The 20,619-nt window shown below is 46.3% G+C and overlaps 1 protein-coding gene across 3 annotated transcripts in view; it reads left to right on the top strand.

Moving 5' to 3' along the window:
* The window catches only part of BCAR3 (BCAR3 adaptor protein, NSP family member), a 111,536-nt gene that overhangs the window by 43,593 nt on the left and 47,324 nt on the right, over positions 1 to 20,619 (top strand). Inside the window, exon 1 of one of the 3 annotated variants that reach the window (XM_012790952.3) lies at positions 15,067 to 17,896. The exons of the other annotated variants lie outside the window; for them this stretch is intronic. Within the exon in view, the coding sequence (XP_012646406.2) occupies positions 17,813 to 17,896 (84 nt within the window). The 5' untranslated portion in view covers positions 15,067 to 17,812. Of the gene's footprint in view, positions 1 to 15,066; positions 17,897 to 20,619 lie in introns of those variants that run through there. 3 annotated transcript variants of the gene reach the window in all.

Below are 20,619 nucleotides of genomic sequence, written 5' to 3'. Positions count from 1 at the left end.
CCAGCTTCTCCCACTGTGCCCCAAAACGTTCTCTGCAGTATTCTTGGAAGGCTGAGTGTCACTACGATTTTTGAAAAATGCTGAGGCAGGGTGGGGAAATGGAAGAACGGGGTGGAGGCCAGTTCCTCATTCAGTGAAATCTTATCCTTCAGGTCTATGAAAATGTGGCCACTGCTATAAAATAAAACCTTATCATGAAAACGCATGTACATATAAAAGTCTATACGTACGTGTTCATAATGATGTTATTCATAACTGAGAAAAACTGGAAACAACCCAAATGTCCTTCACCTGGTGAGCTAACTGTAGTACACCCATACGATGGCATACTATTCAGCCGTAAAAAGGAATAGACTATTGATACTCACAAAACATGGATGAATCTCACTACATTATGCTGAGTGAAAGTAGACTGTCTCGGCTGGGGCTGTGGCTCACGCCTGTAATCCTAGCACTCTGGGAGGCCGAAGCAGGAGGATCACTGGAGGTCAGGAGTTTGAGACCAGTCTCAGCAAGAGCGATACCCCATCTCTACTAAAAACAGAAAAATTAGCTGGGCATCATGGCGCATGCCTATAGTCCCAGCTACTCAGGAGGTCGAGGCAGGAGGATTGTTGGAGCCCAGGAGTTTGAGGTTGCAGTGAGTTATGATGACATCACTGCACTCTAGCCAGGGGAACAGAGTGAGACTCTGTCTCAACAACAGCAAAAAACTTAGAAAGCATACAGTCTCAAGGGCTACATATACATACTCTATAATTACGTTTGTATGACATTCTGGAAAAGGCAAAACTTACAGTGACAAAAAACAATGATTGAAAAGGAGTCAGAGGTCAGCTGCACGAAGAAACTTTTCAAGTGACAGAAATAGAAATACCTTGATTGTGGTGGTAGTTACCTGACTGTGGGTATTTGTCAAAGCTCATAAAATTGTACTAAAATTGGCGACTCTTAACTGAATGCAAATTATACTCAATAAGTTTGATTTTATTATAAAAAGCAAGCTAAAACCTAATATTTTAGCCCTTAAGTACTGCTACCTCAGTAAGGAAAGTTTTCTGCTTCAAGAGAGCCAGATCCCTGATTAGTTGGAGCAAGTGCTGAGCCTATAGATCTTTTACTACATTGGCTCATTTAACAGATATTTTTGAGCATATACCATGTGTTCCTAATTGTTTGGTAAAGTCAGACTAGGAGGAAAGCCTTATCAAGAGCCTAAGCTAAGATAGTAGCAGTGGGGATGGAAAGTCAGGCCAAGTGGTTGAGGCCTGTTAGAGATAGAATTAGACTCATTTCATTAGGGAAGTGACAGATCCTGGCAGAACTTAAATGGTACAGGTGAGGGAGAGGAAGCCAGGGGCAATTCCAGGGGCCACACTAGTGCCTGGCATCTTGCCAGAAGCCAGTAAATATTTTAGGAAAGGAGATTTCCATTTGGAAATCTTGCTACCACAATGACATTATATTAATTCATGAGCATTTGAGGATATTTTTAGACCAGGGGGTCAAAAAACTATAGATCAAGACTAAGTCTGGCCCACTGCCTGTTTTTATATGGCCACAAGCTAAAAATGGATTGTATATTTTAAAATGGTTTTTAAAAATTTAAAATAATAGTGGCAAATCGTATAAAATTCAGATTTCACTGGAACCCAGCCATGCCAATTTGTTTATGTATTGCCTATGGCCGTTTGCACACTATAATGGTGAGATTGAGTACCAATGTTCCTCCGCTTACCATGGGGTTACAACCCGATACGCACATCGTAAGTTGAAAATGCATTTAATGCGTCTAACCTACTGAATTTCACAGCTTAGCCCAGCCCACCTTACAACATGCTCGGAACAGTTCCATTAGCTCACAGGTGGGCAGAATCATGTGGCCACACAGCACACTGTGCAGTACCAGTTGTTTACCTTTGTGATTGGGGGCCGACTGGGGGCTACGGCTCAGGTTTTTCTGAGCAGAACAGTTGTGTATTTTGGAGTGGGTGCTGGGATACTGCTGTGGGTTGAATTGTGTTCCCCAAAGAGAAATGTTGAAGTCCTAACCCCTACTAGCTAGCTGCCCAGTATCACAAGAGAGTATCATACCACATATCACTAGCCCAGGAAAAGATCAAAATTCAACATTCAAAGTAAGTTTCTACTGAATGAGTATCATTTTTGCACCATCATAAAGTCAAAAAATCATAAATTGAACCATTGTTAAATTGGGACTGTCTGTAGTTGTGATAGTACAGCCTGCAAAGCCTAATAGAACCCTTTACAGAAAAGATTTGCTGACCCCTCCTCCTCTGCACCTACACTATTCCTGTTTTGCCTCCCCCAAAATATTATATATAGCAGGCCTTCCTGTCTTGTCATGCTGGCACTTCTATGATGCAACCTTGCATCTCTGACATCACTTTTATCTTGCCTAATGACAAAGCAGTGAGTCCTTGTACACGTTTTGTGATCTGAGGCAGAGACACGGCTGTTTCACCATTATACAGAATTTGAGTGTATCTTAGCATCTTCTGGGGGTAGACTTTTAGGCCCTGAGCAGCATCTCTCTGCTGCCTAGTTCTGGCATCTTCCGCTCTGTTAGATGAACAGGTATGTGGGACAGAACCTCCACTGCTCCTATCTGGGACTTGTCTGGATAACTCCTCAGACTAGACATTACTCTGTCAGTGCAGCTTGAGATGCCTTTGTGTCTCAAGTCAGAAGTGAATTCTCCCTGGGCCTTCTGAACTTGATGGTTTGAGACAAGGTCAAACCCTGGAGCTGCCCTCTGGAAGTGCTTGAAGGCTCCTGGTCTAGCATAGTGAGTGGAAATAAGGCCAGATTCACATTCTGTGTGAATTGGTATTCTGTGCTGCAGGCATTAGCCTTGAAGTTGAGGCACTGTCCTTCCTGGCTCAAGGAAGAAGATTTTTCTGAGACCCTGAACTATTTAAGGAGTGTCAAAGAGACTGGGAGAGTGGGAGGTGTCAAAGAGACTGAGAGAGACTGGGAGACTAATAGGCAAGCAAGAATTGACTCTAGGGGGCTAGCATGCTGTTGTGGGCTGAATTGTGTCTTCCAAAAAGATATGTTAAAGTCCTAACCCCTGGTACCTGTGGATGTAACCTTACTGGAAAGAGTCTTTGCAGATATAATCAAATTAGAATAAGGTCATATTGGATTAGGATGGGCCCTAATCCAGTTACTGGTATCTTTAGAAGAAGAAGAGAATTTGGACACAGAGTCACAGACACACGGCTGAGAACGCCATGTGACATCAGAGGCAGGGATTAGAGGGATGAGTCTACAAGCCAGAGAATGCCAGGGATTGCCAGCAGTCACCAGAAGCTAGGAAGAGGCAAGGAAGGACCCTCCCCTGCAGCCTTTATAACCAGCACGGCCCTGCTGACAGTTTCAACTTCTAGCCTCCAGAACTTGTGTTTTTAAAACTTCTGTTTTAAAATCACCAAGTTTGTGGTGGTTGGTCACAGCAGTCCTAGGAAACTAACACAGATCCAAAGCCCTATATCTTAGCCATTTCTTGGTTGTTTGACCTTTACAAGTTTCTAAAATTCTTTAGAGCTCGATTTCCTTAAGGGTAAATGGGAGAATTTGGGAATTAAATGAGTGAGTACATGTAAAGTTCTTAGCACAGCGCCTGGCATATAGTTAGCACTCAGCAAATACTAGTTTAGTAACTATTGCTCCAGCTGTCTGTGTGGCTGGTTCATCTTGACTCGGATTTTACAGCCTCTGAAAGACCTTCCCTGGCTTCCCTCTGAAAGCAGCCCCCAGTCACTATCTCAGTACTCTGTGTGTTATACTCGTAGCACTTGTCCCAGATTTTGTTTATTTAAAAAAAAAAAAAAAAAAAGCTCCTCACTAGAAAGTGAGTTCTGAGGGCAAGGACCTTTTCTTTTCCTCTTAATAAATATTTAGCGACTAATCCCATACAACCAGAAACAAAGTGCATTTAAATTGAGGGACAGAGGAATGAGGTTGTTCTAAAGATTGTTCCATCTCCCAAAGCAAGTAACACTGACATCTCTAAAAATTTTCCAGAAATTCTTCAATGTTTTTATTTCAAGACAGCAAGGAGGTTCCCAAACTTAACCTCAGTCAGCCTTCTTTTGCCAACCTGCTACAGGATAAAAACTGTGGTATCACTGTTGTCACCTTCCATACTCACATATTCGGGCAGAGTTACACACAGCTGTTACAAGTGTAGTTTCGGCAACCTCTATGGCTCAGACCTATCTACTCCTTAGGCAATCCTACCAACTGTAGGGACCCAGTAACACCAAAATGGGTGGCCATGATTTTGAGCTTTGGAATCGTTTGCTGTTAAACTCTGTCCTCTAGTGGTAATCAAATGTCACAACAATGCAGCGTTGGCTATATACAGTTCCATTTCTAAATACTCTGGGAGCTTTTAAATGCATTGTATCTCAACTTCCAGAAGAAGGGTTGTGTTTACAATACATAAATAGACAGGTTGTTTTGATTGGCTTCATATAAGGCAGATTAAAATTGTCAAGGCATTTTGCTATTAGAATTGTCTAATGTTCTTAAAGAACTAAAATGCTGCGATGCTGTTTGTAGATTTTGAGGTATGGGCTTGGCATTTGGCTTGAAGATTTACCTGTGGCAACCAAGAAGTTTTCTTAGAAGAACTTGTATTTGAATTGTGATTTGATAACTGAAAAAACTGGTAGATTGGCAGGAAGGAAGCTGGTGTTAGGTGAGGCAGAAGACGGATATCAACATGTTTGCAGCTGGTGGGGAAGACCCCACATCTGTGGGACGGTTTGTGCAAGAGGGCAGCAGGAAGAGCTTGGGGGAAGCAGTAGATACTCCGTATTTCTTGAATGGGAAAAGAGTGAGGAAGCTTCAGGTGTTCTTGAGGATGATCAAATTAAGAGAAGACTTTTATTTATTTATGGCCAAAATAGTATCCATCCACCTATTGCTTTGCAACTTGCTTTTTTCATTAGACATCATTCCCTGTTAAACGTATGGATTCACCTCCTCCTTTTGAATGGGTCTCCAATATTCCATTGTATGAAATACAGTTCTATTTAACCATTTCCCTGCTGACATTTGGGTTTTTCTAATGTTCTGCTGCTAAAACGGTTTTGCAGTAAGTATGTAGTCATTGAACAAATATTTATTGAGTATCTACCGTGTACTAGTCATTGTTCTAGGGCCCGAGTATACAGCAGTGAACAAAACAATGCCCCTACCCCCATGGAGCTTATATTGTGGGGGTAGAGGAGTGGGAAGACAATAAGAAAGACAGCCGAGTCAATCTTGATAGGAAATGATGAGTGCCAAGCAGAGCTGATTCATCAGGGAGAAAAACTATGAAATGTTGGGGTAAGGGGATATAAAATTTCAGATGAGTGGCCGGGAAAGGCCTCACCAAGAAGGTGAGTGGAAGAGCAAGTCAACTGTGATGTCTAAGGGGAAGAGGAAGTAGCAAGGGCAAGGCTGTGAAACCAGAGCCCAACTCTTCAGTTGAGGAAGGAGGAGGCCAGAGGACTGGAGGGAGTGAACTTGAGCTGATGTTGGAGTGGTAGGAGGTGGGTGAGGGTAACGACGGCAGCGGATAGGGCAGATTGCATAGGGCCTGTGTGTCAGGGTAAGGACTTTGCTTTTTATGGAGTGAGGTGGGGAGCTGTCTCAGGTTCACTGGGGACGGGGTGGAAGCAGCGAGACCAGTGGGAGGCCACTGCAGTTGTCCAGGTGAGAGGTGTTGGTAGTTTGGACCTGTGCTGGCAGTGGAGGTGGTGAAGAAGGGGGATTCCAGGTGTGTGCTGCAAAGGTAGAGCTGTCAGGGTTTCCCAGTGGATTGGACGTGAGGTGGGAGGAAAGAGGAGTCCGGCATGTACAGGAAGTGGGGCTGCCATCAGCCGAGAGGGCTCGGTGTGCGTTTGTGCAAGAGTTTTCCTAAGATAAAAACCTAGGAGTAGAATGATTAAGAGTCACATACTAGGTCAAAATGAAACTTCCTGGCAACTAAGAGGGATTTTTTTGGTTTGTTGTTTTTCTCTCAGTTTTCAAATTTTCTCTAATAGAATTTTTATGATTGAGTTACTTGCAAATGCTAATATATTTCAGTATATAACATCAAAACCCACATTCATTAATGTGCCCACTGATCTCATCAGAAAAGTCATTAAAGTATTGGAAAGCTGTCAAACACATGGTGGCAAATACAGGTTTTCCCAAATTCTAATTTTCACTTGAAAGCTTACATTTTTATCATTGGCAACAAATACCGTCAGTTGTTTTCCTTGAAGTAACAGGCTCACTTTGTCCATTTTTCAGAAAATGGCTGCCAAATAAGTACCCAAGTCTGAATAACCGAGTTTGTCAGACATTCTTTGAAGTGAAAACGGTACTCCAGGGAAAAGCAGCTAGTTCAGCCCCCGATTCAGTCGCAGGATTGCTTTCCCTTCAGACAGCCACAGTGCTCGCTCTGCGGCAGAAGTGCTTTCTGTGTGCTCCTGTCGTATCACGCAGAATGTTAAAGAGACGTGTGCCTGGGGCTGAGGTTTAATGAAGCGAATACTTCTCACTGCTTCACCGAGGACTTCTTGGGTGGAACTGGCTATTTTTTCTTACATACTGTGGGGGTCACGAGTGCAGTGACCACTGGAATGGTTTGGTGCCCCTGCCTTGCTTTGTTCTAAGGCACCAGGAGTTAACCCATCATTGCTTTTGTGCTAGCATTGAAAATGTCAACCCAGTGAAACAGGCAAAAAAAAAAAACAAAAAAAAGTCTCCATATTGTGAAAGTAAGTTTTGACCTCTTGGACTCCTTGAAAGACAGCCGTGGGCCTGAGGAGTACACTTCTCACACTGCCATACCCTGCTACTTAAGAGCCTAACAGGTACAGAAACACTTAAGACACAAATCATCCTCTCCTGCTACCTAAATCCATTTTTTTCCTCTACTCTAAGTTTATTTTGAAACCATGCTTGCCCAACAATTGCGTTTACAGTCAAAGAGACTGATTATTCAGATAGAAAAGACATTAAATTTTCATTCAAAAATAAGAAAAAATTGAGAATCGATCCTAGAAGTAAGGGTTCCCAGTTGTGGGCCTGTTCCTTACAATCGAGTGGATTGTGGAACTCCAGGAACGACTGACTCTGTATCACATAACTGAGCTGTAGAGAGCCGGGTCAGAGGCACTTGCTGATCTGCTCTAATTGCTCTGTGTTAAAACTGTGAAAACCCAAAGCTTGGTGAGATCAAGGCCTGGTTTATGGCAAAGATGCTCTGCTTGGATGTGAAAGTGTAGTCAATGGATAAATTCGTTTAAGGGATAAATTTACTTGGTGCAGGCTGAAAATGAGCATTCTCTTGCTTCTTAAGCTTTTATTAATTGCAGCAGCATTTGCTCACTCTGTGCTCCCAGCGTGGATCAGCTGGCCCAGCTCCATCCCGGCCTTTATGTGAATGAAGATAAGGATGTGTCAGACCCTGGGAATGAGAACATGCTGTTTGGCCCTTCGAGGCAATTTCCTTTGAGTCCCAGCTCTCTCCAGATGGCATCTAATTGTTTCTTGAATGACCTCAGTGTCCGGGCTGCAGGAACCTGGTCTGAGAGGCCATTTCACATATTTATTAGCCTGTGGATCAGAACTTACTATATAAAGCCCCCATTCACACTCTAAAAAGAGCTTTTTGTGCAGAAAAAAATGATGAAGCTGATGAACTGTTTCCTGTGGCCACTCGTCTCCAGTTGGATTCTTATTTTTCCCAGGCCCAGGTGGGTGTTTTTTGAAGGTGTCCGTGTGGTCCAGCTGGGTCCATCCTGGCTCAATCTCCTCCCCACCCCTCCTACCCCCAAATTCTCATGGTGTTTACCTGAAGGAGCCTGGGCAGAACAAGGTCAAGTTCTCTGATCTCCTGGCTTTAGAATTACTCGAGCAGAGCACAGGTGGTATGAGTTGGGAATCAGTGCACTCTCGGAGCCCCTCCAGTTTGGGATCCCAGGTAGTGCAGTTTGAGAGAGTAAGATAACTCTTAGGGCTCAGGTGGGAACCAGCCAAAGGGTGGCAAGGCTGGTCCCCCCAGTGAGGAGCACAGCCTCAGTGGGGCATGTTGTGCCTCATGCCTATGTGGTTCTTAACTATTTTGGGGGGAAGATGGTCCCTACCTTTTTGCAAATATGATGAATAGGAGTCATGCGTATACACTTATTGTGTATCTAACTTCCAAGGTGTTTGTAATGAGTGCTTCAGTAGCCGGACACTGGAAGACAGGGTTGGAGCCAGGCTTCCTTACTGGAGTAAATAGAGCAGTAGCCAAGGGAGAAGAAAACCCCTTTGGGGCCACACAGACTGAGAACCAAGGCTCTGAAGTTTCCAGGCTGTGTCTACCCAAGGACTGTCTAAAGAGCAAATTTGCGAAGATTTGAATATAATTTGGGGATGATGCAACTTTCCTGTCCTTTGACCTAGAAAGAAGTCATGAGAGCTGCCCTCCCAAGTGGCTGGACGTGGTAAAGTTTATCTGGCCTCAGTAAAGGAGTGTCTTGACCAGTACCTCTGAATCAGGTCCTAAGACTTTCCACGTAACAGGATAGTCTTTTGGAAACATCCTCCAGAAGCTTAAGGTGGTGCTGTTGCCACATCAACAAGGTTGAGTGTGCAGTTGGTTAGTGGTTTCCCCTAGCCTAGGAGTGGTGCTGGGTGTGGGAGCAAAACTCACACCTACACCAGCGCATAGGACATTCCATCTCCATGAATCTCTCTTCCTTTTCCTAGAGGCAAATTCATGTCGTCTTTATCCTTGGAAACTCAAGACAGCTCAGTTCTTTCATGGAAGTCCCTGGTGTAGGCTGCAAAACACCATTCATTTCCACCCATTGCTGACACATGAGTGTACAACCCTATTATTAATAGGTGTATTATATGCAAGTTTTCATGTAACATGTTTGTGTTGGCTCCTTTTTAGCATTTCTCAGATACAGAGATCACATCTTATACATGTGATTTCTAGTAGAGTCCAGCACAGTGTGTTACATCTTGATCTCAAGTTTTAATCTCACACTGATAAGGTGAGCCTATAAACGCTAATGATGTGAGCTAAGAAATTTACCACTGAGAAGGGTAGGGGTGGAGTAGCCTGGGTTGATGACACCTTCTGGGAAGGAAAACAACTCGAGGACTCTCAGTCTCTTGCATCTGCTGCTCTCAGCACATTGGCTACTTTCTCTCCAATCAGCTTCTCCACACATTGGGGACACCTGGCTCTAGGCTGCTGTAGGCTTATAGTCCTAAAGCTTTTGGTCTAAGGGGAAAAGGGATCTCTCCCTCAGCTATAGTTTGAAAAATCCCCGGGAAGGACTCTGATTGGTCTCACGTAGGTCACATGTCCACTCCTGGACCATTCAGTGTTCAGTATTCTGATTGGTTCACACATCTGTTTTAAGAACGAATACACATGCTATTCAGTAAAGCTTTTAAATAACCACCATCTATTATTTATATTATTTCTGCCCCCCCTCCCCCAGATTTTCAGGATTAGAAGCATATTAGGCTATGTTTCTAATTACCTCTGCCTACTCAGGGTACTTATATAAGATATTGGCACATGAATGCTAGGTTTTGCAAAATATATATATGTATTTTTTCTTAATCTTTTCAAGTCTTGTGCCTGTCTTTATCTAGTTGATCTCCCTCCTGGTTTATATACGTGCTAGATACCCATTGCCTCCCAATTTAATTGTTACAGCTGTTACAGAAAAGTTATAGGTTGGGGGCAGAGGGTACAGGGGTGCAGGTCTAGTTTGGCCTTGGAAATATTCCCACATCTGTTTCATGCGCTATTCCTGGAGAATTATCCAGATGGGTTTTGCTGCTGTCCCTAGTAACTCTCCCTTCCTTTACCCAGCCCTTCCACCCACTTGGGTACACACTACAAGGCCAGGGATTGTATTGTCCTGAGCCACTGGCAAAGGAATCCATTGTCCCCACATTGGGCCCTGGGAGGGGCAGACATCTGGATGTCACTTCTGCAGGCAACATTGTGCTTGGCAGCTGACCAGCTCAGGAAGTGAAGAACCTGGCTGGTGATCAGTATGGGGCTTTGTTGCCTCCTGGATCTTCTCAGATTCTGACCTTAGCATCCATCCGAGCATGCCCTGCCCTTCCTGTCAGCTATAAGTGGACTAGGATCTCTGACTGGGGATATTTCAGATGAGAGCTGCTCTCAGTGTTGCCAAGAATATCTGTCCCTTGGTTGGAGGGAGGGCTGCCTTTTGGATTTGCACAAGATAAAGCACTCCTGGCAACCAGGTGTTATCCATGCTTCCATTATCACATCAGATAGAGCCAGCCATTCTGCGTCATGTTGTTTTAATTATTAACTGTAAGAGCTGTTTGATCCCACAAGTAAAATAGAGATAGTAATACCCGTCTCCTAGAGTGGGTATTCAGTGAGGCGCCATGGTAAAAGTTCTCTGTAGAAATGCTGGCTCCTACAGACCTTGCACACGGGCCGAGTGACATGGAAAGATGTCTGTGACTGCCACAGTCTTCCTGAACAAATCCCTGAAGTCTGTGGCCAGGAGGGGTTGCTGACAATGAAACCTGTAGCTGTTCCACGCTTACTGTGCCAAGTATTATATGCAAACAAGGCCCTTCCCAGCTGAGTGAGGGGTTCCCCTCTTTCACAGGCGGGCAAAGCTATGCCAGCAGCTGTGAGGAACTGTGACCCCGCTCGTCTCAAGGCTGTTTATACCCTCCTCTTTCCAACCACAGCCCTGCCAAGGCCAGACTGTGTCCAGGGTACCCAGCCAGCCGGGCACTTTTTCTATTCTTGCTCACGTCTGTGACCATCATGGTATTGTCACTTCCCTCCCTGCTAGCCACTGAAAGTCTTTCTGGATCAGTACAAATTTTTAGGTTACATAATTCTTTGAGAATTTGGTGAAAGTAATGACCCCTCTCCTCAATGAACAGATACACAACAGTTTGTGTGCAATTTCCAGCAGTTCCTGGAAGCCCCAGTCCACCCCCAGGGTGAGAGCTCCTAGACTAGACTGACTCTCATAGCTACTTTGGCAGGATGCAGAATTATCCAGGATGTCACTCCCGTGATAATGCTCAGGATCAGCTTATGACTTTGGAAAAGGAATATTTTCCCACTGAAGTATTTAGCTCAGATACCTAGAATTTGCTTGACAACAGAGGAGAAGGGACTGATAAACCCATTTTCTGTCAAGGCTGGAATGGGTGGGGTTAGCCTGACTCCTCCTCTCACTGTGGTTCATCCACTCAGACATCTGGCAGCCTTTCTAGGTTGGCGGGATGGCTTTGGAAGATTGCACTGTGACTTTGGCCCATTCCTGCCATTAGGGGTTTGACAGGAGAAGGTCCAAGCAGAAGCAGTATCTTGGGGGTTGGCGGTTGACACAGACAGATTCTAGAGAGGGCAGCTGGGCAGAGGGGCACAGCACCCAAGGAGCCACACTAGTCATGGTTCTAGTTTTAGAAAAAGTTGGTGTCAGCTAACCCAGTAATGTGGGCCGGCCAAGTATGAAGGAGCCAGCCACATGGGAGGTGGTTCTCTGGACACACTAAACACAAGTGGAAGATCTAGTCCCGGGGCTGGACTGGAGGAGGGGGCAGGCTGGGGTAGCGAGGATCCTGCAGGGCATCCAGCCAGGACACGGGCTGACTCCAGCTCTGCAGCCAGCTTGGTACCAAAGGAGGGGTGCCACCCACACCCCATGGGGGAGGGGGCCAACAGGGTCCCCAGTCAGATTGGCTCTGACAGGGTCTTACGTCGAGAGCCTGGTAGTTGGATAAACCCAGGAGTCCCTGGGTGAGGGCCAGGTGGGCAGAAGCTGTGCATATACACCCTGCCTGTTAACTCCCGAAATGACAATAACTCTGGAGTAGAAAATCATCTGAGCCATCTGAGCAAGTGTGATTAAAACCATATGTGTAATTTTAATGTGCAATTTTTAAATTTAAAAGCTAACATATATATTTTAAGGCTAAACAACTCTAAAACACCTCCTATAATCCCGTGGCTTTTAAGGTTCAAGAGTTTCCTAAGTATACGAGCTGGGATGCAGTCCATGGTCAGTGGCCCAAGGCCTGGTGACTGTCCATCCTCTTCTTGTGGGGACGTGGCCCCTGTAGCCCAGCCTGTGGGTGGGCATGTGCCCTGCAGGAGCAGTAGGTAGACAGGTGTGTGGTCCCTTCAAAGGGGGAAGGAAGCTCACATTTGCTGAGTGCCTACCATGTGTTGGGTGCCAGGCACTTTATGTGTTGTCTCACTTGATGCTCACAGTAACCTGGCAAGTTTAGGGAGGAAACTGAGACTCAGAGAAGTTAATTCCCCAAGGTCACCCAGCTAGCTAGTGGTCCAGCAAAGACTTGAACCCACCCTGGCTCTCCCTCTGCTGTCCTACCTCCAGGGTATGTTCTGGACCCACTTTGGAGACATGCAGATATCTGTCTCACAGCTCAGTTGTGGAAGATGCCAGTTTGTAGAGGTGCTCGTGACACGGGAGGACGAGCGAGCGTCAGTGGAGATGGGAGAGGCAGCGGCTCCGGGCTGGTGAGGCTTCCTGAGGGCCTTGCAGATGCCCCTCGGCCCATTTCTGCAGCGCTTCGTGTGGGAGGGGCTCCATGGGGCTTTTGTGGTCGTTGCCTGTTAGTTACTTACATAGCTCATGCTTCTCAAAAGTGGAAGGAAGAGGAAAGAGAGAAAGGCACAGCAAAGAAAACCTAGGAACTGAGGTGACAGGAGAAATAAATGACTGCTCTGGGTGTGAAGCCTACATAGTAGGTGTAGCGCAGGAAGCTTGGGAAGGAGGTGGCAACTCGTCTCAGATGGGTCAGACTCCAAGGGGTGTATGGATGGGCTTCAGGGAATACAATAATACAAAAATTTGTTTGAAATTTTATATAAAGCTTTGCAAGTATGTGCCTTTTGCTCTAGAGGAAGGGCCCATGGCTTTCACAGAATCTCAAAGAATGCCAAGACTGTCAGATAGGCTGAGTCTGCTGTTTGAGAGGCTGGGATTATACCTTGTGCATGTTCTTTTAATTTTGCCTTAATGCCAAAAAAACAGAAAATTGAGCTTGCGTAATATGGGATTTCTGGGGTGATAACCAGCAAATAGGTGGTATCGGTGGGGGTGTATGGAGTGGGATTGTATGCAATAGAGTGAGAAAGCAAAACCAGGGCAGGGGCCTAATTTTGCTTCACATTATTCAGCTCTGCAATTTTAATAGCTAGCTAGAGAAACAGAAATTTGTAAAGGGAGACATAAGGCCCAGGAGAAAGAAATCTGTTTGTGAAGACTGTACTTAGTCTCTTTGTTTGTGTTCTATGCAGATCAATACTGCTTCCGGACTGAGACCATTTAACAGCCATACTCTTTCATCCCCTTGAGGAATCTGGGGAAACTGTCAGACCGAGATGTCTATAGCAGGCACTCCTAAATGCACCCTCTGTGTGCACCAGGGCAAGCGAACGTCTTGACCACAGCAGTGCACAAAGGGGCCCAGAGAGCTCGGCCAGCATTGCCCACCCTTCTCTCATCGGGTGCAGTTTGCATTCCCTTTTGGAGCAAGAAATCAATTGGATTTGCATGTAGGGAAATGTGTTGAACTGTCTTTGGCAGCTTCTGTAGCTGTTTAGCCTGGCCAGAAGAGGAGGTGACGTTTTGCCCAAAGCCCTCTCTCCTGCCCTCCCTGGTCTCCCAGCTCTCCCCACTCAAGCCTTCTTGCTCTTTGTCTGAGGGTGTGTCTTGCAGATGCATGAGCTCCTCTTGGTTTATTTTTCAGAATCAGAGACAGGGCGGTTGCCTGCAGAAGCCTTGGTAGTGGGGCTTCTGATAAAACTTGACGCTTTTTCTGCCCAGGACTTCCTAGGCACCTGCCACTCTGCTATCCAGGCAGCTGGGCCCTCGGAGGGCATCCTCGCTGTGATGTTAGGCTGGTGCCAGGCCGGGCAGGCCCAGGCTAATCTTTGCCCACTTTCTAGGATGCCAGGAGAAATGGAGGTGGTTTTTGTCAGCCTCACTCCCTAGCTCATTAAAGCTGTCTTTGTTTACTGAGAGCCAGGTCGCTGGGGTTTAGTGGAAGCAAAAAGCATTGATCTTTGGAGGAGAGGGGGTGGGATGAAGAATCTCAGTAGCTGCCACAAGAGGTTTTGAGCTGTTTTGATCAAGACGACTGGTGCTCCTCCCTGCAACTTGATGTTTCGGGTCTGTTCACTGTGGGCTTTGCAGCCTCGGCCCATAAAGTGCCCTCTGGCCATGGGCAGAGTCACTGTCTGCAGGGCTACTTTACAGTGACCCAGGGTACCAAAGCGTAAGGCTTGGTGCCCTGATTCTGGGGTGGCTTTGGGGAGGGTTTGGTGGCCACAGGCAGTATTGTTACCCGATTGCCTTGAAACAGTGAAAAGCAGAGACGTGGTAGGCATCTCTCTCTCCTGCCATCTGCCCCCTGTCCCATGCCCTGAGAGAGGGTCTACCTCACTGGGAGCCTGATCTTCTAGCCGGGACCGCAGCACTTTGGGAAAGGGACTCTGCACTCTCTGTCTCTGACTTCTCAGCGAAAGGCTGCTGCCAACAGGAAGCATGTGTCTGTTGAATGTGGCTGGCAGGCAGCTCCTGTTTCCATGGTTACTAAGGAGGGCAGGTTAGTATTAGGGCTGCCCAAGGAAAAACTGGCATCGAGGGCAATGCTTATGCAGGGGCCGTTCCCTGGCCTGCTTTAACCCCCTTCCCGGATTGGGGAGGCAACATTTTACCTCAGGTAACAGAGATTCAGGGTCCACCTGGTTGCCCAGCCCTGGCCTCTTTCACAGGTGTTTCCCTTGGTGCAGAGGCGCGAGCCTCACGGGCAGCCAGAGGGGGGCGCTGGAGAGCCCCCATAGGAGCTTTCCCAGAGCCCTGTGCTGCCCTGCTGGCCCCTCCTTCCCTTCATCAGTCCCTGGGATTTCACTGGACATGCTCCCTTGTCCCCAGAAAGGCATGGTGTTTAGAAAACTCTGAATCCAAATTTGATTAATCCTAAATCCCATGTACCAAATCATTTGACCCACTGCTGCAGGTCATAGCATTTTCATGGGGCTTCGTAAATAACAGGTTTAACTGTATGACATTAAAAGAAACGCTCTTATTTGTTTTTCCGTATGATCGGATACCAGGTTCTGCAGTCATAGGCTGGAGTTTCTGCTCCTTTGTTCTCTGCTGAGTGACACACCATTCTGGTCCTCTGTTTCTTTGTAACTAGAATAGAATAATCATTGTGGGGAGAATGTGGGGGCATTGATCATCGCGAGTAGGAGACATTTAAAAGCATAACAAGTCAGTGAAGGGCACTTTGCAAATTCATGCAATTATCATCTTTAGTTGCGATAACATGTTATTTTTGTCTCTCTCCTTGCCCGATTTGGGAGAAAATTGATTAAAACCTTTAAGTGCTGCTTCAGACATTATTTTTGGTGTAGAACAAAAATGAAAGGTGCTTAGGAAATAGTTACATAATAAGATTAGCCCATTCTTTAATCCCGGTGGAAGGAATTCTTTGGGCATTTTAGAGAGATTTCTTAGAGCAAACAGGGAAAGCCTCAGGTGACAAGAGCAGTGACTCTACAATGGTCTGAATGTCTTTTGTTTTTACCCTGGCTCTGGATCACATTACTATGTAATTTACATGTCTGAGTTATTTGCATATTTACTTTTAAGAATGCAGTTTTCATTCACAATTTCTGGGGGAAGAATGTCCAGAATTCAGAGGCTCTTGGCCGACTGATCTCACTGAGTTTCTGGCAGGATTTAAGGAGCTGCTCTCCTTCTTTTTCCAGGAGCTGGGATGGTGCTTTTCTAGCCTCTTGGGGGAGTTTTTTTAGCCTGAAGGAGTGCTACTTTCTGCCAAAGAGCAATAGCAGGTGAAAACTATGCCCTTTCCCTGGTAGCTAATGTCCTGACTGATCAGTCATCTCCACAAAACTGGGGGGAAGGGCCCAGGCTGCTCATGTGGACTCACCCTTTGAACCCCATCTAATAGAAACGTGGGTGAGCCAGGAAGTGCTCCTTTAGGGTAGACAGTATTGACCCACTGACTGGGTGATCTTCAAGGCTCTTCCAGCTCAAATACCACTTTGAGTTCTAGCACCTTGGTGTGCTTGGTTCCAGGTGCCCAAGTGGGCCACCCAGGGGTACCCAGGACTGCAAACCTGACCTCCAGAGTCACAGAGGAGGAGTAAGAGAGGAAACCAGTTGAAGGAGCAGGGAGGAAGGCAGCCTCCCAGTTGTTTCTGTGGTGATAGAGCCTGAGTAGCTCCATCCCCACGTTTGGCATGTTCACGAGCCTGAGCCTCTGCCCTGGGCGTGAGGTCTGTGGCTTCCGTACCTGCTCGCTGCAAACAGCTCCCTGTGTTTACAGGCAGACTTGACCTAGTCCAAAGGCCGAGGCCGCCTGAGGATTTGACACTAATCTCGTTGGATATTTCTCATACCTCCCTCATGCCTCATCTGGTGCTGTTCCTTTCTGGGCTGAATAGGTTCTGTTTCTTCCTCGTTACAAGTTTCTGCCTGTGTGAAGTTATAGACAGCTTCAGGACACATTCCACTTTTGAGTGGCCGAAGCTACAAAAAGTTAATATTTGAAACAGTAGGAGAAGAAGAGCTACAGGCAGAAACCTGGATTTGATTTTTTAAAAATAAATAAAAAATGGAATTTCTGAGGATCCACTATTAACTTGAGTGAAAGAAGAAAAGCAATAACTTTCCCCTAAAGGTGTTGTGAGGCTCTTGAGGGGGTAAACACTTCTCACCGAAGGAGTATCTAGGAAGGCCTCATTTGGACACATTGGATGCAAGGGTTGTGTGCCGGGTCTAGGTTTGGCAAAGTGGGCAGTTAAAGTGGAGATGGGTAATTAAAGTGAAGTATTTAAAGTGAAGCAGGGGCATAGGACGAACAGTTGTGTCAGAAGCGGCACGCAGTCCCCATCCTCCCAACAGACTGTGCAGTCAGGTGGGGAGGGCAGAGGGCGCTCAGGGTGTTTGCTGACGGACTTGCTAATTAAACACCAAAAGGCAATATTGTGTTGCCAGTAGTGATGGCTGTGCCAACGTTATCATCTGCAAACTGGCTGCCAGGAGCATCCTAATTAAAAATAAACAGCTCTGGAGGTGGGCGTGGGAGAGTGAGGACAGGGATCCTGCCTGAGTTACTTAGGACATCTGGGATTGCTCCTAGGAAAGTCATGCCCTGGTCACTTTTAAGCCACCTCCTTTTTCAAAGGAGTCTCTGTCTCATAACAAGGTGGTGTGGTATGTACAACTTGCCCTGCTTCGTTAAACCCCCTGGGTGTTGGGGTGACAAGCAAACAGATAAAGCCACTAGGAGCAGATTGCATGGTGCAGTTCAGCCCCAAGAAGGAAAGGTTGCCTGGGGAGTTAATGATTTCTGCTGGGTCTCTAAATCGAGGGGGATAGCTAAAGCCCAAGGCCTTTTCTAAGTGGGGTTAGAATTTCATCAGAAAGCAAGTCTGGTCACATGAGAATTTCTGGCACCGTGTGCATGGCAGGCTGGACACTAGCCTGCCGGAGTTGAGTGAGTGGATCGTATTGGCTTCGGCAGAGGGGAACGGCCCAGACTGGCCTGGGAGAAGGAGCCGACCAACCGCCCCGCCACGGACTGCCAGCCACTAACTGCGCGCTGGAGCCGCACAGCTGCTGCTGCTCCAGTGAGGCTGGGGCTCCAACGCCCGAAGCCTCTTTTCTTTTAACCCTAAGGAAAGTGTGTGGTCCCTGGGACTGAAGAGCGAAAGATGCCTAAGGAATGCAATGCTTTCCACGCTGTCTCGGCAGCTCTGTGCTGCTTCTATCACCGCAAGTCTTTCATTGGAGTCAAGGTAGGTGTGGTTTGGAGATAAGGTACATCTTAAATCTTCCTGGGGTTCCTGAAAGCATTAGTTTTCTAAAGGGCACTAGAAAAAGTTTGCAGCTCGCTGGCTGTAAGGACAGAGGTGCCTGCTTTGACTGATGCGTGTCCACGAGCTCCTAGTGGTGTCCCTCCCCTGGGAGCAGAATCCAGCGGCACAGAATGGGGCTCCTTGTCTGTTTTGGGGCGAAGCTGTTTTTCAGGACACTTTCAGTTTCCTTAGGCTGAAATTTTATACCAAAGTAGCTCAATAAGGCAGAGTGATCTTTCTCTCTTTGTCTCTGTCTCTCTTCCCTTGTTTGTAATGAATGTGAGGCAGCTGAGCCCCTTTCTCTGCTTAATCTGCTGGTCCGTGATATGTCAGTAATGTATATCATGCACGGAAACCACAAAACATCTTTCAAATTGCAGCCAGCCTTCAAAATATTTTAGGGTTCAGAGCCGTCTTTTTCACTGCTCACATTTTAACCTTTGTTACGAGACAGCAGTGCCAAAGGCTTTGTGTAACATGTCAATACACTACTTTGATGAAAATATCCAGAGAACCTCCTTTGACTAATTCAGGATGAAGCCTGTGTTCTACGTTGCCTGCCTGTGACGCACTAAGAATTAAAATTAATATAGGCCTTCATCGACCTTGGGGTTTGCCTGCCTCGGAAAAAGCTGTTGGCCCCAGCCCGACTGTGGACCTCGCTTATTCCTGGGAAACAGGAGTCTGAAAGCTCTCAAGGAATTCTTCCCATCCTGCAGCACTGCTCCCTCTCCTGAGGGACCGGCTTATTCATTGCCTTTGAAAAGGCTAAACAGGCTTGTGATGTTGTGCTGCTTTCTTCTCAGTGTGCTTTAAAAACGAAAAACAACTCAGGAAAACTACCCCTTAGTGGGAGAAAGACCCCTCTGTGGAAAAATAGACTCTGAAAGAGAGGAGGATGGGCTTCCTCTGGTTGGAGTGTTGAGATCAGCAAAGTTCAATCATCCAGCAGAGTTCATTGTTTGCCACTTTTTCAAGAACTTTGATGGAGGATGGGTAATTATGGGTTAAAAGTGTTCGCTTCCTGACTTAAGAGCCCCTTTCTGTCCTGGAGCCCAGAGGAGTGATGCGAGGACCGTGTGGTTGCTAGCCTAAATATGGATCGTTCTAGCATGGGGCAGATGAAGTCATGCCATTAACAGTATTTTAAAGCCGTCAAAGATAGACCAGGAGGCCCCAAAGGGAATGGTGCACTTCAGGGATTGGCAGTGGGTTTTCACTCTAATAGAAGTCCTTCCATAAGCCAACTTCTGCTAATTCAGAAAAGTGCAACTCAGCATTTGGTATGTGAGGAATCAGCCCATCACTGTCTGGGTCTGAGGGATGAGATTCTGTTTGGATAACCCTGTTCCTCGGCCGTTATGGCCCCGAGGCCTGCGTGCTAGGTAGTGAGGGCCACAGAGTGTGCGCAGTTAGTGAAGCCACCATCATTCTGCTTATCCCTTCTCGACCTCTCTAGCTGGCCAGCCTTGGAGGTTGACTTGTGGTGGAAATGCTCTCCTTTCCTCCCTACCCCAGTTTGTTGGAGTCTTCACAGCACAGAGAAAAAGGACCTGATCTGCTCATGCACCAGAAACGGGAGCCTCAGTCCCAGCCTAGGGTTCCCCAACTGCACCCTCAAGATGAGTTTCCCGGTTCTGTTTTGCTGAGCCCATTCCTTGGGAAAGAAATCCGCTCGTACTTACTCCCTCATCCTGCCAGTGTTGCCGTTGCCTCAATGATGATGCCGAATCACTTTATTGACTCCCACTTTAATTAGGGGTTTCAGATCTTGCTGCTCATAATTAGTTTCCGTTGCAATTAGAGTTTCAAAATTAAATTGGGATTGATTGCCTGATAGCAAAGAGGAAATAAAGCTCTAGTTCTTGACCATGTATGCTGCTTCTCTTGGCACCAATTTCTCATACCAAAAATAACACTGCGGTAGCCATGGTAACTTCCTATTTGGTCTAATCCATATCATCTCTGGAGAAAGGATGTTATTAATAGTGTTTGTTGTATGGGAAGAACACTAAAAATATCAAAGCTCCTTCATTACATAGGAGACCAATTATACACTGGTGCTTTCAGGGAGTATGGTCTTATTTGCAGAGGTCTGGCAGAATTTAGGATGTATTTAGGGGCCTCCTGTGGACTTATGCAAAGATCCTGGAAAGGAATTAAATGGGAAGCCAAAAAATGGAGAGGAAGGATCAGGTATATCCATGCATTGCTGGCCCTCATAGAGTTGAGGCCAAATATGAGATGTTCCAGCCATGTTAGCAGTCATGACTTGAACACCCCAAAGGGGTTCACAGTAGAGAGTCATTTCATAAAAGACCACTGAGTCTTTTTTCTGGGGATAAAAGGAAAGTATGTTTTGCGTAAGCCCAATGGGAAGAAGCTTGAAATGAAGATATTCCAGATCCATGACATTAACAGACACACTCAAGTGTGAAAGTCCCTGCGTGTTCACTGTAGCCCCATCCATGCATGAACGCTCTGTGAGTGGGGTGGGGTTGGGGGTGGATGTGGGCGATAAATGACAATTGAGACATGCTTCCTGGCTTCAGAGGACTTACCACAAGAACACTAGGTCATAGTATCATTTCATTACATTTGCAAAACGCTTTCCAATCGATGGTTTCTTTCACATATTGTCTCATTGGAGTCTTAAAACAAGC

Source organism: Microcebus murinus, chromosome 2, assembly GCF_040939455.1.
Source record: "Microcebus murinus isolate Inina chromosome 2, M.murinus_Inina_mat1.0, whole genome shotgun sequence".
Classification (NCBI taxonomy): domain Eukaryota; kingdom Metazoa; phylum Chordata; class Mammalia; order Primates; family Cheirogaleidae; genus Microcebus; species Microcebus murinus.
Note: the sequence above shows the minus strand (reverse complement) of the source record. Positions and strands in the feature narration are given on the sequence as shown.